This window comes from Patella vulgata, chromosome 6, assembly GCF_932274485.2.
Source record: "Patella vulgata chromosome 6, xgPatVulg1.2, whole genome shotgun sequence".
NCBI lineage: Eukaryota > Metazoa > Mollusca > Gastropoda > Patellidae > Patella > Patella vulgata.
In genome coordinates, this window is record NC_065884.2 from 66,790,881 (window position 1) to 66,812,496 (window position 21,616).

Below are 21,616 nucleotides of genomic sequence, written 5' to 3' on the forward strand. Positions count from 1 at the left end.
TAGATGGCATCGCTAGCCTTCCCCGGGACTCTTCAAATGTTGTATATTAAACATACATTATGCAAGAGCTAAATCTACCTTTTGTAGGTTTTCTTTTGGCCTTAAATGTTATCTAAATCATTAATTAGTCATTAATTCACATGGCATGCCTAAAATCATCTCTCGCGATCATCGGATGGTTGTGATTTTCAACGGATTTAAACACGATAATCAGTTGATAATTTAATTACAAAATGGTTAATCGAGACGTTGTTTATTATCCTAACAACGGTAGCAATGACAATCGAGATTACATTATTCTTCAAGCGGCCATAACTCAGAATAAAACAATTTGACTGAAATTTTCAATATATTCTCTTGTCATTATCTATTTGTTAACTATTATATAAAGAACTGAAAATTCTTTATCGAAATCTGTATCGAGAGAGAGAGAGAGAGAGAGAGAGAGAGAGAGAGAGAGAGTTTAACGTCCACTCGACAAAAACTAGGTCATTTCGGGACTAACATATGGTTTAATTTTATTTCAACATCTTTACGATAAGACAAGACTTCAAAAATTGGGCATAACAAGTCCTACGAAACTATGGACAAGTGTCCAGTACCAAGAATGTTCAAATAGGGACACTTTTCCCGGACAGAGGCGTTTCAGATACTCTTCGTCGAATTCCAAACGACCTCGGTGTCACTAACTGGAAGTGACGTAAAGACAACTTCTTATGTGTTGATCGAATGGATAGAGGTTGTGAGACCAGTGGTAGACTTAAACATCCAGTAGACTCTGTGGTTAAAATGTGAAAAATGGAGTTGGCACGGGATAATCCAAGAATTTATTTAGGCGTCAATATTTATGGGAAATGGACAGCGACTAAGAACAAATACAAGTTGTATTTCAAACAAGTCACGTGACAAACATGACTGATCATTGTAACATGCTTAAGGGTGAATCTTGCATTTTGATTGGTCAATTAGACACTGTCGATTGGACAATAACACCCCTCTGTTTTAGTGAATTTCTTTCAAAATGCTAAAATAGCATGTTACAATGTCTATAAACGCGTCTTGGGTCCTAGTGATATCAGGACATGTCTATTGGACAATAACACCCCTCTAAATACGAAACAGAAGGTGTTTATCTCCTAAATATAGACTCTTGCGGTACGGGATATTTATACCAAATGTTGACAAATTCCCGGATCATTTTAACTCTGTCAATTAACGGAAATTAACCATATCAATTCAAACTAATGTAGGTTTCAAACGTCAATAACCCAAGTTCAAAATGATCGATTTGATTAATGTTTTTTGTCGATGTGTTTGATTATATTTTTCTGTCTAACTGATTAAAACACAGATCCTATTACTTTTCGTTTTTTTATAGTTTACAATTTTGTTTTACTACACTAGGATCTGGAAGAGTTGTTATATAACCCGCGTTCTGGATTACGTGAGGGATTAGCCAATGAAATGGTCTGTTGCAGCGAGTTCTTGGCGTGCGATGCACGAAACTGTGGGTATCCTAGTCTTACTAGAAACATCAACGCTGATTAGTTAATAAAATGTCTGACGTCATAGGGCCAAAGCCGCTCTACTGACCCCCGACGCGACCTCCCACTACAACTGGTCAGATCTTCGTGTAGTGCAGGCCATCGAAAGTATAAAAAAAGAAAACAAAATATAGATCTGGGCCCTGTTTCACGAAATTTTAACTAAAGATAAAATCCAAAATTTTAGTATACACTTCAATTTTGATTGGCTAAGCACTAAAATCAATCTAATATTATCCAATCAAATTATTAAAATTTGGATTTTATCTTAGTTAAAATTTCGTGAAACAGGCCCCTGTATTTTAATCAAATTTATTTTTCCGTTTGTTGTGTTTTTATACTCCAAAAATTTTTTATTTTTTTTTTATTTCGGGTATTTGACTCTTTAATTTTGTGTTGTCTTCAAAACACGCAGACATCAATAATGTTTAAATTACACGTTATAGAAGTTTTAAAAAAATCAACATCACAGAGAAAATTACAAGGCATGAAACTGATATACCTGTTACCCACAGCGCTCCCATGCGCAGAACAGAAATTGAACGAAACATAATTAGTGGGTTGTTTGTTTTTTTGAGTAAATTAAAGCTCTCTGCTTTACATGTGTCACTGGATAATATATCGACGTCATAGATCAGATTGTTCAGTCTTTTCAAAATAAAGTCTCGACTCTTTCTTTTATACTTGATAACCGGAGCCGAGAATTAAAATAACACCTTTTTACCATTTATAAAAGCGAAGTTGTATTTGTTGTGGGGTATTTTTTGCACGTGTCAAGTTATACGATACCTTGAGAATGGCCGTGTATAAAAAGACAGTACGGTATTTTAAACACGGACAATTTACTTGTATACAATTTGTAAATTAGCACTAACTGCTATTAAACTATTTAATATTAAAGGAGCCTAATATAGAAATGAAATGAAATGAAATGGAGTTTAACGTCCTACTGTTTTGCTCCGAACTGGGCTAATGAAGACGGGCATACGCCATACATGCAGTGTGATATGAGGGAAATTTTGCCCAGACAGCGGCACTACGGCCTGCACTTACATCGAATTCCAACTGTCAAGGGATCTTTTACGTGTACGCCAATGTGTACGGGACCTCGGTTTTTCGTGTCATCCGAACGACTATACGTTGTCCCTTGCCAGAATCCCTGCTCTGCACCACTGAGAAATCTCAATAAACTTATGGGTTGTTATTGACAAGGAGTAGGGTCGCCTGTCCAATCTTGTTTTTTTTCTCCGGGTTCTCCGGGTCCTCCGGTTTCCTCCCACTTCTAAAGACCCCTATATGCGCAAGCGAATTATTGAAATAAAATTACACCATATGTTAGTCCCAAAATGACCTAGTTTGTGTCGAGTGGACGTTAAACTCCGTCTCTCGCTCTCTATCTGTCAAGGAATCTTTTACGTGTACACATTGGCCATAGTGCCGCTGTCCGGGCAAAATTTCCCTCGTAGCACCCTGTATGGCGTATGCCCGTCTTCATTAGCCCAGTTCCGAGCAGAACAGTAGGACGTTAAACCCCATTTCATTTCCTTCTCTCTCTTTCTCTCATTTCTAGGTACCAAAGAATAAAGATTTAACTCTTTTCACCCCATTAATTTTCGACCACCTTGCTTGTTGCCCCTTTAAATCTACTGCTATAAAAACCAAATTAAATATAGGTAAAAATGTACACCCATTGGCCTTTTCAAATTATCCTGCTGGCGCAACAATTTTCTAATTATAATTTTACAGCCCAGCCCTGTAATCCAAACAACAACCATATTGTCATTTTTTTTAATGAGAAAAAACCCAAAACGTTAAAATCAAATGAAATAAAATTGGGTTTGCCATCCAACATTTCTGCACCGACTGGGATAATGAAGATGGGCATACACCATTCTGTATGAGGGACATTTTGCCTCTCAATTTAAAGGAGGTAAATCGCTAATATTTGGGACCTAGAAGTTGACGCAAATGAGTCGCAACGCACGCATATAATAATGTAATATGAATGTATATAAACTGATTTACATTCAATAGTTCCCATTTTACTCTAATTTCAAATTAGTTATTATGTTCGGTAAAATAGGCCAGAAGTCTCAATCGAATGGCCTATTTCAACGTCTGGTTATTCCAGTCTACACGGATGGTACTTATTGCGCATGCTCTCCAGATAAGAATATAGCGTCACTATTTGACATAACTTGTGGAATATCTCTAGCCTCGTTCTTTGAGTCCCTTGTTCCAAATGGCGCTGAAACGAATTATGATACACGATTCGTGTACCAATGGTAAAATGTTTATTTTGTCTTGAATATTGGATATCAGGAGCCATATTTTCCTGTAAGATCACAAGACCAATGTTGATTTAAATTGACAAATTATTCGTGTTTTCAATGTCGAAGACTGTGGATGATATTGAGTTAGAGGCTTAGCTACTTTAAGCTACCAGATTGTGGATAAGTCGTCAAATATTTCATTTAAAACAATTATTATCTACCATACCGTAGCCAAATTGTGAAAATAGTCCCGATCTCAGACTCTTTGCTGTATTTTTAAACACCATTTCAGTGAAATGAGCAACAGATGTGCATGTGAGAATTTCAAAAATGGGAATTCCAAATGTAAACATTACTTTATCAATTACAATATGGAACTTATATTAGTGTAGTTACTCCGGAATGCGATCTTCGTGTGGTTTTCATCTTGTCGCCAGTCTTGAACTTTGAAGACGTCGACAGGTTTAGAAAACTTTGCAGGTTTTAGTTGACATATTAACGGCTGGGTTGTAGAAGTCGTTTGAATATACGTATAGACTCCATCAGTGCTAGTATTGCTCTCCGCATTGAGTTCAATGGTAAATGGGCTAAATCGCTAATAATAGGCACTTAGAATTGGACACAAATGAGTCGCAATACGTATAATAACGTAATATGAATGTATATAAACTGATTTACATTCAATCGTTTCTGTTTTTACTCTAATTCAAAATCAGTTATGTTCGGCGAAATACGCGACAAGTTAGTCTCGATCGAATGGCAATCTCTAGCGTCTGGTTATTCCAGTCTACAATGGTAGTATTTATTGCGCATGCTCTCTAGACATAACCTGGGGAATATGTCTAGCCACGTTCTTCGAGTACCTTGTTACAAATGGCGCTGAAACGCATTCGTGTACCAGTGGTAAAATGTTTATTTTGTCTTAAATATTGGATATCAGAAGCCAGTATGATAACAAACATCAATGTTGACTTAAATTGACAAATAATTCGCGTGGTTTCAATGTCGAAGATTTTGGGTGATATTGACTTAGCTACTTTAAATCCGCCACCTATAATTTTTTTTTTTTTTTTTTTTTTTTTTTAGTATTTCGATGATCTTGGGGGGGTTGGAGGGCCGAATGGTTAGCACATGCGCGCTGTATCATAAAGCCTGTCATTGAGTCAACTGGCGTGGTTTCGAATCCCCGGTTGTACATGACAAGGAGAAGGGTCGCCTGTCCAACCTTGTGGGTTTTCTCCGGGTCCTCCGGTTTCCTCCCACTGCTAAAGACCCCCACGCGCAAGAGAATTATTGAAATAAAATTAAACCATACGGTAGTCCCGAAATGACCTTGTTTGTGTCGAGTGGACGTTAAACCCCATTTGTCCCCCCTCTCTCTCTCTCTCTCTCTCTCTCTCTCCCTCTCTCTCGATGATCTTAATATATACAACCACAAAGAGCTGAAAAAAATATGAAAGAGAGTTGAACGTCTCGAATTTGTTACGCCTCGTTTAGGGAATGTAAAGACCCCAGACTACCCGCCATAAATGTTATGTCAAAAGTTTATCTCATTTTAGAGTTGCCGATGTGTTTGTCTCATACGCACGACTAGACATTGATGGGTATTAGAGCAAAAGAGTATATTATTCATTTCTTTCAAGCAAATAAGTGATTTCTTATCTTAACCCGATAAAACATAATTTGACATTCTTTCTTATAACTCGTACTATGTTCACATTATTTGAGCAGTGGACCTACAATTTAGAGTGAAGTTATCAAACATTCATATTGTACGACATGTGAATTATCAATAATATAGGTTCAATTCTTTTGGAATTATTCTACTTTATATTGTGTATTCAATCCATTCGGCACAAACTAGGTCATTTCAGGACTAACACATGGTTCAGTTTACATCTATATATCGGGTGGCCCAGGCAAGAAACGAGAACCCTATCTAAAGTGGAATGGTTTGAGCGGTGGACCTACAATTTAGAGTGAAGATGTCAAACATCCATATTGTACGACATGTGAAATAGTATTGATTTAGGTACAATACTTTTGGGATTATTCCACTTTGAAATGAAATGAAATGAAATGAAATGGGGTTTAACGTCCTACTGTTCTGCTCCTAACCTGGGCTAATGAAGACGGGCATACGCCATACAGTGTGCTATGAGGGAAATTTTGCCCGGACAGCGGCACTACGGCCTACTCTTATATCGAATTCCAACTGCCAAGGGATCTTTTACGTGCACGCCAATGTGTACACGGGACCTCGGTTTTTCGTCCCATCCGAACGACTAGACAGCTTTCCTTGTCAGCCCCTCCCTCCTGCATCACTGACAAGGGAGAACCACGCCGGAAAATCTGGATGAACTTTCTCGGCCAATGCAGGGATCGAACACCCAACCTCCAGGCTAGCGAGCTAGCGTCTTACCCACTTAGCCACGTGATCCCCTTATTCCACTTTAAAGCGGCATTAGGTAAGATTAGATAAAGAGCTGGTACATCTCGCTAAAATAGTTTTAAAAAATAGATAATGTAAAGAGACTATTTTGAAAATCATCGCAGGCATCCGATGGCATCGAGAGTTGATTATAGTCTGGATAAGTTAATTAATGTCTAACATTTAAGGCCCAAAGAAAGGCCTGCAATAGACAGATTTAGCTCTTGCATAATTTATGTTTAAGGCCTAAAGAAAGACCTGCAATAGGCAGATTATTTACATCTTACGTGTTTAAATGGTGTACTGGGTTGTTTTTTCAGAGCAACCCTGTATATCGTCTACAGCGATTACCGAATGTTGCGAAAATTTTATATTCATCATATTATGACGAATAGAAACCGTATTTATTCTTCGAAGATTAATGTGTCACAGACGGGTATGCGGGACAACTTGTCCCCTGACACCTCGTTATCGGACAATTCGTCCCCTGGGACTATTCGTTCCTGGATAATTCGTCAACAGGAAATTCGTCCCCGGACAATTTGTCCCCTAGGACTATTCGTCCCCAGATAATTGTCCATGAGGCGAATTGTCCGTGGACGAATAATAGCCATAGGCGACGACTAGTCCTAGTTCGGGGACGAATTCCCCCGAGGACTAATTGTCCTCGGGTACGAATTGTCTTGCGACGAATTATCTGGGGACGAATTGTTCAGAGACGAATTGTCCTAGGGCCGCCAAAGACAGCAGCACCATTAAAAAATTCCTGTAATAAAATTGCAGTTTGCATTTTAAAAATTCGCTGTGGCTCGAAGAGATTTCTGGTGACGGTGTTTTTTATAGCAATACACATATGTCTCCAATTATTACAGCGTAAACGACTGTGTGTATTTATATATGTAGACGTATTTTTACTAGTTATCTAGATTAATATTTATATTTAATAATAACAAATTGAAGAAAATTTTAACATTTTCATATTCCCACGGGTTTATTGCCCTCCAGTCGAAGGCAATAGCGATAGAATTATGATATGGGGGTTTGAAATTAAATGAAATGAAATGGGGTTTAACGTCCTACTGCTCTGCTCCGAACTGGGCTAATGAAGACGGGCATACGTCATACAGTGTGCTATGAGGGGCAGGGGAATTATGGCCAGTGTGTAAACGGTACCTCGGTTTTTCGTACTATCCGAAAGACTAGACAGCTGTCCAAACACGGGAAGTCGGGTTATCAACCCCCAGAACCACGCCTTTTCCTTATCAAAACCTCCAACATCATCAATTGACAAGGGGAAAACAAGCTGACATATGCTAAGGAACATTCTCGGACATCACCCGGATCGAACCGGCACCCTCTGATTAGTGAGATAGTGCCATACTCACTGAGTCACCGTGGCTCCGTTATATCATGACGATTCCCATCTGCTCGACCAGCACTTAAATTCTAAACATAAAATACAATCGTCCCACATTCCTGAGGGGTTTGGTGGGTGGCCGAATGGTTCAATTAGCCAAGTGGCGTGGTTTCGATTCCCCACTTGTACGTGAGTAGGGTCGCCTTCCAGCCTCGTGGGTTTTCACCGGGTCGTCCGGTTTCTAGTTTATGTGTGTGTGTGTGTGTGTGTGTGTGTGTGTGTGTCTCTCTCTCTCTCTCTCTCTCTCTCCAGAAATAAATGCATTTTAGTAGATTCAATGTTATGCATTTTGCGTCTTCTATATAGGAATTTGTTAGTTTCGAAAGGGTCTAGTTTGTATCGAGTGGACGTTACCCCCCCCCCCCTCTCTCTCTCTCTCGCATTCCAGAAATAAAACCAATTCAGTAATTTTAATATTATTCATTTGGCTTCTCCTGTGAATAAAATATAGAATTGAAAGCGTCTATTTATCACCCAAGGTTTAAATGTTAGAGGCTAATAAGTCCTGGGTGGTTAATGTACTCTCTATTAAAATTTAACTAAACATTCTTTGATGTAAAACTATTTATTCTTTATAATGACCGAAATCCATTTAAAGGGAGTCACAAGATTTTGTTTGTTAAAATTGTTATGCGTTTATAATGCATTTCGCCTAATTTCAAACGGTTGTTTAGGGTACGTATTATCCACGCTCTAGGGTTATTTTTTTTCATAATCCCTGGAACTTGTGAGCACGGGAATTTTCAATTCCAGGGGACTGGAACATTAGCGAGAGAGAGAGAGAGAGAGTGTGAGAGAGAGAGAGAGAGAGAGAGACAGACAGACAGACAGACAGAGGGAGGGGGAAAGAGAGAGAGTTTGGCTAATGGGAGGAAACCGGAGGATCCGGAGAAAACCCACCAGGTTGGACAGGCGACCCTACTCCTTGTCACGCCCAACCAGGAATCGAAACCAAGACAAGGGGGAACCACGCCGGAAAATCCCTATGAACATCTCGGCTAAAGCCAGGATCGAACACGGGGCCTCCAGGTTAGCGAGCTCACGCCCTACTAACTGAGCCACCGTAACTCCCCACTAAGCTGGAGGTCCCAGATTGGATCCCGGTATATTCCGATAAAGTTCCTCACGATCTTTCGGCGTATCCCCCCCCCCCTCCTCCTCCTTGTCAGTGATGCAGGACGGAGGGCCTGTCGTTTGGATGGGACGCATCACCAAGTTTCCGTGTACATGTTGGCGGGCACGTAAATGAGCCCTTTACAGTTGAAATTCGATGTAATAGTCGGCCATAGCGTCGTTGTCCGGGCAAAATTTCACTCATAGCACACTGTATGGCGTACGTCTTTAATAGTCCAGTCGGTGCATTTCATTTCATTTTTATGTAGCACTTAATGTTCCTAAAGTATCATTTTTTATTTCCTTTCTTTAAATTGTTTCTTTCGACAAAACTCTAAAAAATACAATTGATTTTTTTTAAAATTTTTAACAAGTGTAATAAGGACATAAAAGGATGTTGAAAGATTATATATCCGGAAGGTGGCACTAGCAGGAAGTAAGTGATCAGGATTACTAGTACTGGCCCATATATATAACACAGGGTACTTATACTCAAAAACAATTAGTATAATGATATCCATAACTAACTACTTAATTCTCATAATAAATTACATCTGTAACGATTCATTCATAATCAACTACAGAATACTGTAGTCTAGTACAACAGAGAGAGAGAGAGAGAGAGAGAGGGGGAGTGGGAGAGAGAGAGGGGGAGAGAGAGGGAGGGAGAGAGAGGGAGAGAGAGAGGGAGAGAGAGAGAGGGAGAGAGAGAGAGAGAGGGAGGGAGAGAGAGGGAGAGGAGAGAGAGAGAGGGGAGAGAGAGAGAGAGGGGGAGAGAGAGAGAGGGGAGAGAGAGGGGAGAGAGAGAGAGGAAGAGAGAGGGAGAGAGAGAGGGGGGATTTAACGTCCACTCGACACAAACTATGTCATTTCGGGACTAATATATGGTTCAATTTTAGTTCAGTGGGAGGAAACCGGAGGACCCAGAGAAAACCCACGAGTTTGGACAGGCGACCCTACTCCTTGTCACGTGCAACCGCGGAATCGAAACAACACCAGTTGACTCAATGAGAGAGAGAGAGAGAGAGAAATGGGGTTTAACCTCCACTCGACACAAACTAGGTAATATCGGGACTAACATATGGCTCAATTTTATTCTGGAGAGAACGGAGAAAACACACGAGGTTGGACAGACGACCCTCCTCCTTGTCACGTCCAAACTGGGAATCGAAACCACGTCAGTTGACTCAATGACAGACCTTATGATACAGCGCGCACGTGCTAACCATTCGGTCATCCCCGCCACCACTAGTACAACAGTCTTGTTGAACGCGGTATTAGTCAGGTCGGCTACTGAAATGAAATGCAATGTGGTTTAACGTCCTACTGTTCTGCTCCGACTTGGCTAATGAAGACGGGCATACGCCATACAGTGTACTTTCTCGGCCAACACCGGGGTCGAACACGGAACCTCCCGATTAGCGAGTCAACGTCTTACTCACCGACGGTCCACTGGAAAAGGATGAAAAGTAAGATTTACAAGGCAGCTGTTCTACAATCATTAACTGGACAATGGGAACCTCCTGGAGGAACCTCGGATTTTGTACTATCCTACCGACTAGACGTTTTTTCCTTCCAGGGCCCTCGAGTCTGACGAGCGGAAATCCGGATGAGATATCTCGAATAAAACTGACATGCATAATTATATACTGTAAAACCTGACATGCCGTTTCTAAAACACATGATGCAACACTTTACTGCAACACTTTACACAACACGTCACTTTAAAAAAATGTTGTCGACGGTACAATAGAATCAAGTCGTTGTAGACCATCCAGTGTGTTAATAACACTATCTTATTACCACTCTTACTAGAAGTCATGATACCATTATCAAAATAACACTCAGTACCCAATAGAACATCATATACCACTCTTTCTATAACACATGATACCATTATTACTATAACACGTGATACCATTATTACTATAACCCCCAATACCCAATAGAACATCCTATACCAACCACTCTTACTATAACACATGATACCATTATTACTAGAACACATGATACATGCTATACCACTCTTTCTATAACACATGATACCGGTATTATTAGAACACCCAATACCTAATAGGACACCTGATGCCAGTATTACTAGTAGAACACCTGAAACCTAATATAACACCTGATACTTAATATAACACCTGATACTTAATATAACACCTGATACCATTATTACTAGTAGAACAGCTGATATCACTCTTTCTATAACACCTGATACCATTATTACTAGAACACCAAAATAGAACACCTGGTACCATTATTACTTGAACTCTTGATACCAATATTATGGGATCACGTGGTCGGGTGTTCGACCCCTGCATTGGCCGAGAAAGTTCATTCAGATTTCCCAGTGTGGTTTCCCCTTGTCAGTGATGCAGGATAAAGAGGGCCTGACAAGGACAGCTGTCTAGTCGTTCGGATGGGACGAAAAACCGAGGTCCCGTGTACACATTGGCGTGCACGTAAAGATCCCTTGGCAGTTGGAATTCGATATAAGAGTAGGCCGTAGCGCCGCTGCCCGGGCAAAATTTCCCTCATAGCACAATGTATGGCGTATGCCCGTCTTCATTAGCCCAGGTTAGGAGCAGAACAGTAGGACGTTAAACCCCATTTCATTTCATTTCATTTCGCCAATATTACTAGAACACTTGATACCTAATAGAACCTCTGCAACACCTTATATCCTTTGTTCTGAAAAGTACAGTAGGCGCTACATTCATTTTAATAATGAATACCTCAAGAACTGGAATCTTTACCTTAAACATTAGTCCTAAAACAACCTCATATACCTGTCTCTATTACTAAAACAAACAGATTATTTTCTATTAGGGATAAAGCTTTTAAATCCCCTAATCTAAAATTTTCAAATTTTTCAGACAAGAAAATACCGTTGGGTCGTTAACCCCTACCTGACACCAATAAGTGTGAAATGTCTTCGTTTACACCTCCTAAATTCTGTATGCAGACAGTGTCAAGGGTTAACTATCTGTTCGTGCAGAAATCCGGTGTTAATCCGGAGTAATCCTCTAATACTATTGTTAGATTGTATTTCACCACATGTATAGACGTAAGTCACACTTATATATAAACACTAAAGAAGTATAAAGATCGCGCACCTGTTAATCGTATATATTAAAGATGCATTATGCTAAATCTGCCTGGAGGAAGGGGGGGCTAGTGGTCTAGAGCAGTGGTTCTCAACCTTTTATTGCCGACGGCACACCTTAGAACACATGAAAAAATAGCGGCACACCTGGCTAAATATATATGAACAATAATTGAATTTAGCAAAATATAAACACAGCCGTAGACAGAGAATAGTTATAGAGACATAGAATGACTCAAACTAAATAAAGAAAAACAAAGCTATGAACTTATTAGTAGACACCAGTGAGTACTCAATTGGGATCACATGGTCTAGAGTGTCGCGCTTCGACCTCTAGCTGTCCGGTCACCTGTGGCTTGCGGCTGTGGTTTCGATCACTGGTGTGAGCGTATGTGGCTTGGAGATAGGGACGCCTTCTCAACCGCGTGGGTTTACTCCGGGTACTCCGGTTACCTCCCACATGAAAGACCCATGCGAGCGTGCGCTAAGATAATAAAAATGAAAATAAAGACAACTTGTCTGCGATATCACCTTCGGTGAAAGTGGACTTTAAACACTAATGTCAACATTTGCCTTTCTTGTCTACGATATCACCTTTGGTAGTGGACGTAAATCTCCAGGAAAGAACGAACGAACTAAATCTGACTATTGCAGTACAAATTTTAAAATCATATTTATTTTCAAAGAATATGTTTCTAGTGGTCATAATATGATGAATTTAAAATTTTCGCAACATTCGGTAATCGCTGTAGACGATATACCGGGTGGCAGTGAAAAAAACAAACAGTACACCATTTAAACACGCAAGATGTAAATTTGTCTATCGCAGGTCTTTCTTTATATATATTAGACCTTAAACATACATTATGACGTCACATTAATAATGACGTCATTGTATTAATCATATTAAACATACATTATGCAAGAGCTAAATCTGTCTATTGCAGGCCCCAAGTTCACAAAGCATTCTCAGACTTAAGTTGAGAATTTACTCAACTTTCAATCACTAATTATGAAAAATATCTTTGATCCAGAAACACAAAACTTTGCACATAGTTTCTTATTGATGTATTTGATACATTAAAACAACAAACGTTTCATAAAAGGTCTATATCTCAGTTAAAATAAGGAGAATAATTTTGAGTAAATTCTCAACTTAAGTCTGAGAATGCTTTGTGAACTTGGGGCCTGGTCTTTCTTTGGGCCTTAAATGTTATCTAAACTATTAAAAATACATTATGTAAGATTTAGATAAAGAGCTAGTCATTCTTGCTATATTAGTTCGAAAATAGATAATTTAAAATGAATAATTTGAAAATTTCATTCAAATTTCTCTATTGCGATCGAAGATATTAGCCTTTGAAGGTTTGACAAGACGTGTGCAATAATTTCAACCATCGTACTGGTTGTTCGAAGCTAAGTCTCGCTCCTCCAGTTTTAGCTTGAAGCAAAATATGGCTGAACTGTTCTGATCTATTTAATATCGGAGAAATCCAATGTCATCGAGAGTTGATTATGGCCTGGATAAGTTAATTCATATCTAATTTAGATAACATTTCTGGCCTGAAGAAAGAAATGCAATAGACAGATTTAGCTCTTGCATAATATATGTTTAAAGATGCATTATGCAAGAGCAAAAACTGCTTATTACAAGTCTTTCTTTAGTCCTGAAATGTTATCTAAATTATCAATTAGACATTAATTAACTTATCCAGACCATAATAAACTCTCGATGTCAAGGCTAGCCTTCGATGTTGGCTGGATTAGATTCCTATATGCCGCTAACGGCTATTGATAATTAAATCAGAAAAAATAGATAATCGAGACTATGCTGTTTATATTAATGATTTTAGTAATGATGACCGAGACTATGCAAAAATTTCACCCGCTTCTTTCTCGGCTCATAGTGGATCAATTTGACTGAAATTTTTAGCAAATTACCTTTACACTATCTAGTTTTTAACTATTATAGCGAGAACTGCCATCTCTTTATCTTATCTCCCATAATGTATCTTTAATTAGGGAGCCATTTCATTTCATGTTACGTCACGATTATAAAACCACATGAGGATTATACGATATTGTACAGACTTCCAGGAGGGAAACAGACTAACTGTTAATTGATACATCTTATCTACAACATAATACAAACAGACTCTAATCTTCACAGGGGGTAAAAACCTACTGTAATTATACATACATTTAACCTATGTACTTTCTTACTTATACACAGAAATACCGCTAGGGATAAAGGTTTTCAGATCATCGTTATAGTGAGCTAACTTACGGTCGTAGACGCGTATACACTGATTATTTTTTCAGACAGGAGGATATCTTTCTTTCGTTTTTCATCTCAGACAGTGGTATAGGAATGTTAAGTGCCTCAATACTAAATAATTTCACGTGTTTTTGATACATCATCACTCTGTACTTGGTCTGTTTTGTGGTTATTTTTGTTATTCAGATACGTAACGCTTTGTGAGGTTGCAGACTTACCGTCAGTTACAAAATGAAAATGAAATGAAATGAAATGGGGTTTAACGTCCTACTGTTCTGCTCCGAACTGGGCTAATGAAGACGGGCAAACGCCATACAGTGTGCTATGAGGGAAATTTTGCCCGGACAGCGGCACTACGGCCTACTCTTAAATCGAATTCAAACTTCAAGGGATCTTTTACGTGCACGCCAATGTGTACACGAGACCTCGGTTTTTCGTCCCATCCTAACGACTACACAGCTGTCCTTGTCAGGCCCTTCGTCATGCATCACTGACGAGGGAGAACCACGTCGGAAAATTTGGATGAACTTTCTCGGCCAATGCAGGATCGAACATCCGACCACCCGGCAAGCGAACCAGCGTCTTACCCACTTAGCCATCGTGATCCCCCACCGTCAGTTAAACAGAACCATTTATTGTAGGTATTGAGAGAGAGAGAGAGAGAGAGAGAGAGAGAGAGCGAGAGAGAGAGAGGGGGAAAGAGACTAACATATGGTTCAGTTGTATTTCATTAATTCGCTGGCACGAAGGGGTCTTTAGCTGTGGGAGGAAACCGGGGGACCCGGAGTAAACCCACGAGGATGATCAGGCGATCCTACTCCTTGTCACGTACAACCGGGGAATCCAAACTACGTCTCTTGACTCAACAACAAACAAATAATTTTATCGAAAGGTTATAGGTGGCGAGAGAGATATAGAGACAAATGGGGTTTAATGTCCACTTGACACAAACTAGGTCTTTTCAGGACTAACATAAGGTTCAATTTTTAATTTCAATACTTCGCTTGCGCGTAAGGGTCTAAAGCTGGGGGGAGGGGGAACCGGTGGGCCTGGAAAAAATCCATGAGATTGGATAGGCTACCCTACTCCTTGTCACGTACAACCGGGAATCGAAACCATGCCAGTTGACTCAATGACAGACCTTATGATACAACGTACACGCGTTAAATCACTCGGCCAGGCAAGTCCCCTTTCTGATTTTGAAAGACATGAGATTTTTATCCAATCTTGCGATGAACTATTGAAGCATTATTTAGATTCGGTGTGCTATGATAGAAAATTTCGCCGGACAGCTGCGATTTCGCCTACTATTCGGATATTGAAAGATGTTGGAATTTTATTCAGTCTCCCGATGAATTATTGAAGCATTTATTTAGACCCAGTGATTTGGTGTGCTATGATAGAACATTTTACGGGCCAGCGGCGATTCCGCCTACAATTCGTCATTAAGTGCACGTCAATGAGTCCACCGTCCGATCGTCTAGATGCTTTTGTCTCTGCCCACTGACAAGGGAAAACTAGGATTGAAAATATCGAGGATCTCAGTGTTTTCGTCCCATCCGAACGATGAAGTTTCCTTGCAAGTGTCTCTATACGCAGCCCCTATCCCCTGACAAGTGGGAACAGGATAAAAATACCGCTACCGCGGAACTTTCTAGGTCGACATCGAGATCAATGGACCCGTGTCTATAGTCCTTCGGGTTGGACGATAAACCGAGATGTCGTATACACATTGCCGTGTACGTAAAAGATCCCTTGACAGTTGGAATTCGATTTAAAGCAGACGGAAACTCAGCCCCCCAAACCCGCCAACCATACCACATGACGGTCTTCGTTATCCCGGTTGAGGTACAATGAAATGAAATGGGGTTTAATGTCCTACTGTTCTGCTCCTATACTGGGCTAATGATGACGGGCATACGCCATACAGTGTGCTATGAGGGAAATTTTGCCCGGGCAGCGGCACTATCGCCTACTCTTATATCGAATTCCAACTGCCAAGTTGACTTTTACGTGCATTCCAATGTTTACACGGGACCTCGGTTTTTCGTCTCATCCGAAGGACTAGACAGCTGTCCTTGTCAGGCCCTCCGTCCTGCATCACTGATAAGGGGAAACCACGTCGGAAAATCGGGATGAACTTTCTCGGCCAATGCAGGGATCGAACACCCGACCTCCAGGCTAGCGAGCCAGCGCCTTACCCACCTAGCCACCGTGGCTCCCGGTTGAGGTACAACAAATAACCATAAACTCAATTTCATTTCACATCCTTATACCAGTTCAAGTATACCAAACGAATTATTGAAATAAAGGTGAAGTTGATGTCGAGTGGACGTTAAACCCCATCCCCCTCCCACCTCCCATTGATATGTATATCCAAATGACATTATATATACTACACTAATACTGCCCACTCTCTCTGTAATGAAATAACTGAAAACGACCATGCACCATGCGGGCTGCTATGAGGGAAATTTTGCCCGGACAGCTTCGCTACGCCCTCCTCTTCCAACAGTCAATGGTTCTTTTACGTGCACGACAATGCGTACACGGGACCTCGGTTTTTCGTCCCATCCGAACTCTTAGAACCTAGCAAATAAGTCCGACAATAGATCCCACTGCTAAAGAGCCCTACGCGCAGACAAATTATTGAATAAATTGAACCATGTTAGTCCCAAAATGACTTGCTTTGTGTCGAGTGGACGTCTAAACCCCTCCCTCCTCTCTCTCTCTCTCTCTCTCTCTCTCAGTGGAGGTATACCCTAGTTACAGGTAAACCTACTAAGTAGAATATGTATAAGTATTATACTGATCTGTCGGGCCTATATAACTTTATGAAAGCGTGAACTATGATATGATGTGTTACGCATCAATGACTCCGAACAAAACCTATATATTTTATGATCTATTTCATAAAAAAAAAATCTTTAACCCTATTCATTTTCTTCTTTTAAAAAAAAGGGCAACAGAGGTTTTCTCTCTGGGTGTATTTTAAACGAGGTATGCAAGGTTAAACAGTTTGGTTTACTTTGGTAGAATGGCCAAGTTTCGATTCCCCGATTGTACGTGACAAGGAGAAGGGTCGCCTGTCCAACCTTGTGGGTTTTCGCCGGTTCCTCCGGTTTCCCCCCACTGCTAAAGACCCCTACGCGCAAGCGAATTATTGAAATAAAATTGAACCAAGTGTTAGTCCCGAAATGACCTAGTTTGTGTCGTGTGGACGTTAAACCCCATCTCTCTCTTTCTCTATCTCTCTCTCTCTCTCGATATAGGAGTAGGCGGTAGTGCCGCTGTCCGGGCAAACTATTCCTCATAACACACTGTATGGTAACAGTAGGATGTTAAACCCCATTTCATTTTCTTTTCTTTGGTAGTGAAGGCTCATATATTTATTTGGAAACGTCTCTTCGGCTGCATTTCTCTACATTGACACGACTATATTAGTCTCCGAAGGGAAATAATAAAATAGATAATTTTTCTGTCTAGTTTCAGAAACATACTTGTTTTAAGAAATATAGAAATGTATATTTATTCACAAAATTATATAAGCTTTTGTCAAAACTAAAACTTAAATAAAAGCAAATGAAATGAAATGGGGTTTAACGTCCTACTGTTCTGGATTTCCACTTAAAATTATTCGTCTGGGTCTGGTTATCTTAAATTGGCTGAATCTATAGGTGTGGAATTTTGAAATGTAAATCGCTAAATCTTTTCTTTTTCAAATTATCCGTATGAATTTTACTATCTTAGAATTAGCCGAAACTATGAATGTGAAATGAAATGAATAAGAGTTTAACTAAAATCCTACTTTTCTGCACCGACTGGGCTAATGGATAAGGGCATGCGCCATGCAGTTGGGACAACGGCGCTATGGCATACTCTTATTTCGAGTTCCATCTTTCAGTGGTTCCTTTACGTGCACATTCGAACATACACCGAACGACTATACATCGTCCCTTGCCTGACCCCCTGTCCTGCACCACTGACCAGAGGAAAACCAAACCGATAAACTTTCTCGGCTAACGTAAGGATCGAATACGGGACCGCCAGGTAAACAACCCGACGTCTTACACACCGAACCACCGTGGCTCCCATTCTTTAACATTGTTCGCCACAATATTCCTATTTAAAGATACATTATTGGAGATTAGATAACGAGTTGGCAGTTCTCACTATAATAGTTAAAAACTAGATAATGTAAAGGCAATTTGCTGAAAATTTCAGTCAAATTGATCCACTATGAACCGAGAAATAAGCGATCGAAAGTTCCGCATAGCCTCGGTCATCATTACTAAAGTCGGTACGACAAAAATCATAGTCTCGATTATCCAATTAATCGTTAAATCGAGAAGGAAAGTTATGCAGCAAATCGAATCATAATCCAACCATTATCGCAGGCTAGCGTTGACATCGAGAGTTGATTATGGTCTGGATAGGTTAATTAATGTCTAATTAATAGTTTATATAACATCTCAGGCCTAAAGAAAGACCTGCAATAGGCAGATTTAGCTCTTGCATAATGTATTTTTAAAGAAAAAAAGATGCAATCTGGTCTTACCATATAATATTATGGATGTGAAAGTCTGTGATCCCGATGAACTTTAATTCTAGGCCAAAGCAGGGATCGAACACACCACCTATGGGTTAGCGAGCCAACGTGCTACCCTCTGAGCCAACGTGGCTCCCCCATGTCTGATACATTGTATGTAAACACCAGTGTATTGTCTGATTTTAATGTCTAGCTTTTCAAATTTCTGTGAATTAAGGAATGCACTTCAAAGGCAGCAGGAGAGAAATAATGCCTTCAATTAACAGAACAGTCTAAACAATATAGTGAGCGAACAATCCGTACGGTGGATCTGTTGTTCAGATTGAGAACAGTCGTCTGTTTCCTTGAAAATTGACCTACTTTACCTGCTATCTAACAGGGGAGAGAGAGAAATGGGGTTTAACGTACACTCGACACAAACTAGGTCACTTCGGGACTAACACATGGTTCAATTTTATTTCCATAATTCGCTTGCACGTAGGGGGTCTTTAGCAGGGGGAGGAAACCAGAGGATCCGGAGAAAACTCACGAGGTTGGACAGCCGACTCTACTCCTTGTCACGTACAACCGGGGATTCGAAACCACGCCAGTTGACTCAAAGACAGACCTGATGATACAATGCGCACGTGCTAACCATTCGGCAACCCCCCGTCAGTTGTGCAAGGAACAGTGTCTAGTAGTTTCAGGTCGATCGTATTCGAATTGGCGGAGAGAGAGAGAGAGACGAGAGAGAGAGAGAGAGAGAGAGAGAGAGAGAGATAGAGACAGAAAGATAGGGGGGGGGGGACCGAGACAGAGACAGACACCCAGACAGAGAGAGAGGGGGTGGAGGAGTGAGATGGGTTTAACGTCCACTTGACACAAACTAGGTCATTTCGGAACTAAGATATAGTTCAATTTTATTTCAATACTTCGCTTGTGTTTAACTGGTACGTCATGGGCTTAAATATCCTTAAATTTCATCTCTAACGAACACACACTTTCGGAGTCACTATCTTAATCAAATCAATTAATATTAAGAATAGAACTTATTTTACTGTCTTAATCGAACCAATTAGTATTAAGAATAGAACTTATTTTACTGTCTTAATCGAACCAATTAGTATTAAGAATATTACTACCATTGTCTTAATCGAATCAATTAGTATTAAGAATATTACTATCATTGTCTTAATTGAATCAATTAGTATTAAGAATATTACTAATATCGTTGTCTTAATCAAACCAATTAGTATTTATAATATTACTCGAACAAATTAGTATTAAGAATATTACTACCATCATTGCCTTAATCGAACCAATTAGTATTTATAATATTACTCGAACTAATTAGTATTAAGAATATTACTATTACCATTGTCTTAATCGAACCAATTGGTATTAAAAATATTACTACGACCATTGTCTTAATCGAACCAATTAGTATTTATAATATTACTACTATAATTGTCTTAATCAAACCAATTAGTATTAAGAATATTAATAATGTTGTATGTTATTATCCATATGATTACATATTGTAAACATCCATATACCCAGACATATGGTAGGTATATACGTATGTACGTATGTTAATATCTTAATCCAATCACATAACGCAAGCGGATCCTTTTCCTCCACGGTTTTTTTTTATCCGCCAAACATCAGTCAGCTGGACAACTTTTTTAATTTGTTTTTATTATGACTAAGAGAGAAGACCCACCCTCTCTTTTCACGACAGCGATTTTATAAGTGTGTTTTAAGGTAAGGACTTTTTTTTATTTTTGTGTTTTTACCAATTTTCAACCCTTTAATTTAAGTGTAAATAATTTAATTAAAGCAACCTGTCCATAATATCATATCTATTGTATTGGACGTTAAGTCTGCAATAAATCGAATCAATTGGTATTAAGAATATTTCTTATTTTGTATACTTTTATCCATATCATTACATGGGGGGTTGGATGGCCGAATGGTTAGCACGTGCGCGCTGTATCATAAGGTCTGTCATTGAGTCAACTGGCGTGGTTTCGATTCCCCGGTTGTACGTGACAAGAAGTAGGATCGCTTATCCAACTGCTAAAGATCCCTACGCGCAAGCGAATTATTGAAATAAAATTAAAACCATGTTTGTCCCGAAATAACCTCGTCTGTGTCGAGTGGACATTAAACCCCATCTCCCTCTCTCTCTCTCTCTCTTTCTCTCTCTCTCTCTCTCTCCCTCTCATATCATTACATACACCGAGACATAATATAAACCTATCCCCAGACATAACATATACTTATATATAATATACTATGTATATACCTATGTAAATATTGACTTACCCATTCCATTCATCATAACCCAGTGTATATTTCACACAAAAAATAAACATCAACCACACTATTATCTCATTTCCTCTACAAGTCTTAGAAAACATTATACACGGCCTAAAGTTGTTGGTCTATATCATCTACACATACAAACACTTTAACTAAAAAAATATAACCATTCACCGACACATTTTCTTTTCTAAATAAGTTTTCCTGCGATTATTCAACGTAACCTTACCATTAGGTTACCTAAGGTCAGCGTATAGACATGTATAAAAGTTTGTAAGGCCGAAGTTGGCGTGTGAATGGCAGATACTGAGCTCCGCGTTCAGTAATATACATATACAGCGAGCGAGAGCAACCCGTGTAATGAAACCTCGATTTAAAATATGTTTTACTACAACGACTTACTATAAAACAGCTGTAGAGTGACGAATGTGAAAACCGCGGTTTAAAGCGGCAGAGAGAGAGAGAGAGAGAGAGAGAGAGGGAGGGGTTTAATGTCCATTCGACACAAACTAGGTCATTTCATATTGTTTAATTTTATTTCAATAATTCGATTGCGCGTAGGGGTCTTAAGCGGTGGGATAAAAACGGAGGAACC

At 39.5% G+C, this 21,616-nt stretch overlaps 1 protein-coding gene across 2 annotated transcripts in view; it reads right to left on the reverse strand.

Annotated features, from left to right (window-relative positions):
• The window catches only part of LOC126824058 (collagen alpha-1(XXVI) chain), a 47,734-nt gene extending 26,361 nt beyond the window's left edge, over positions 1-21,373 (reverse strand). For both annotated transcript variants that reach the window (XM_050553219.2, XM_050553220.2), the window contains exon 1: positions 21,025-21,373. In XM_050553219.2, coding sequence (XP_050409176.1) covers positions 21,025-21,119 — 95 coding nt within the window. In that variant the 5' untranslated portion in view covers positions 21,120-21,373. The remainder of the gene's footprint in view (positions 1-21,024) is intronic.
• Positions 21,374-21,616: the final 243 nt, after the last annotated feature.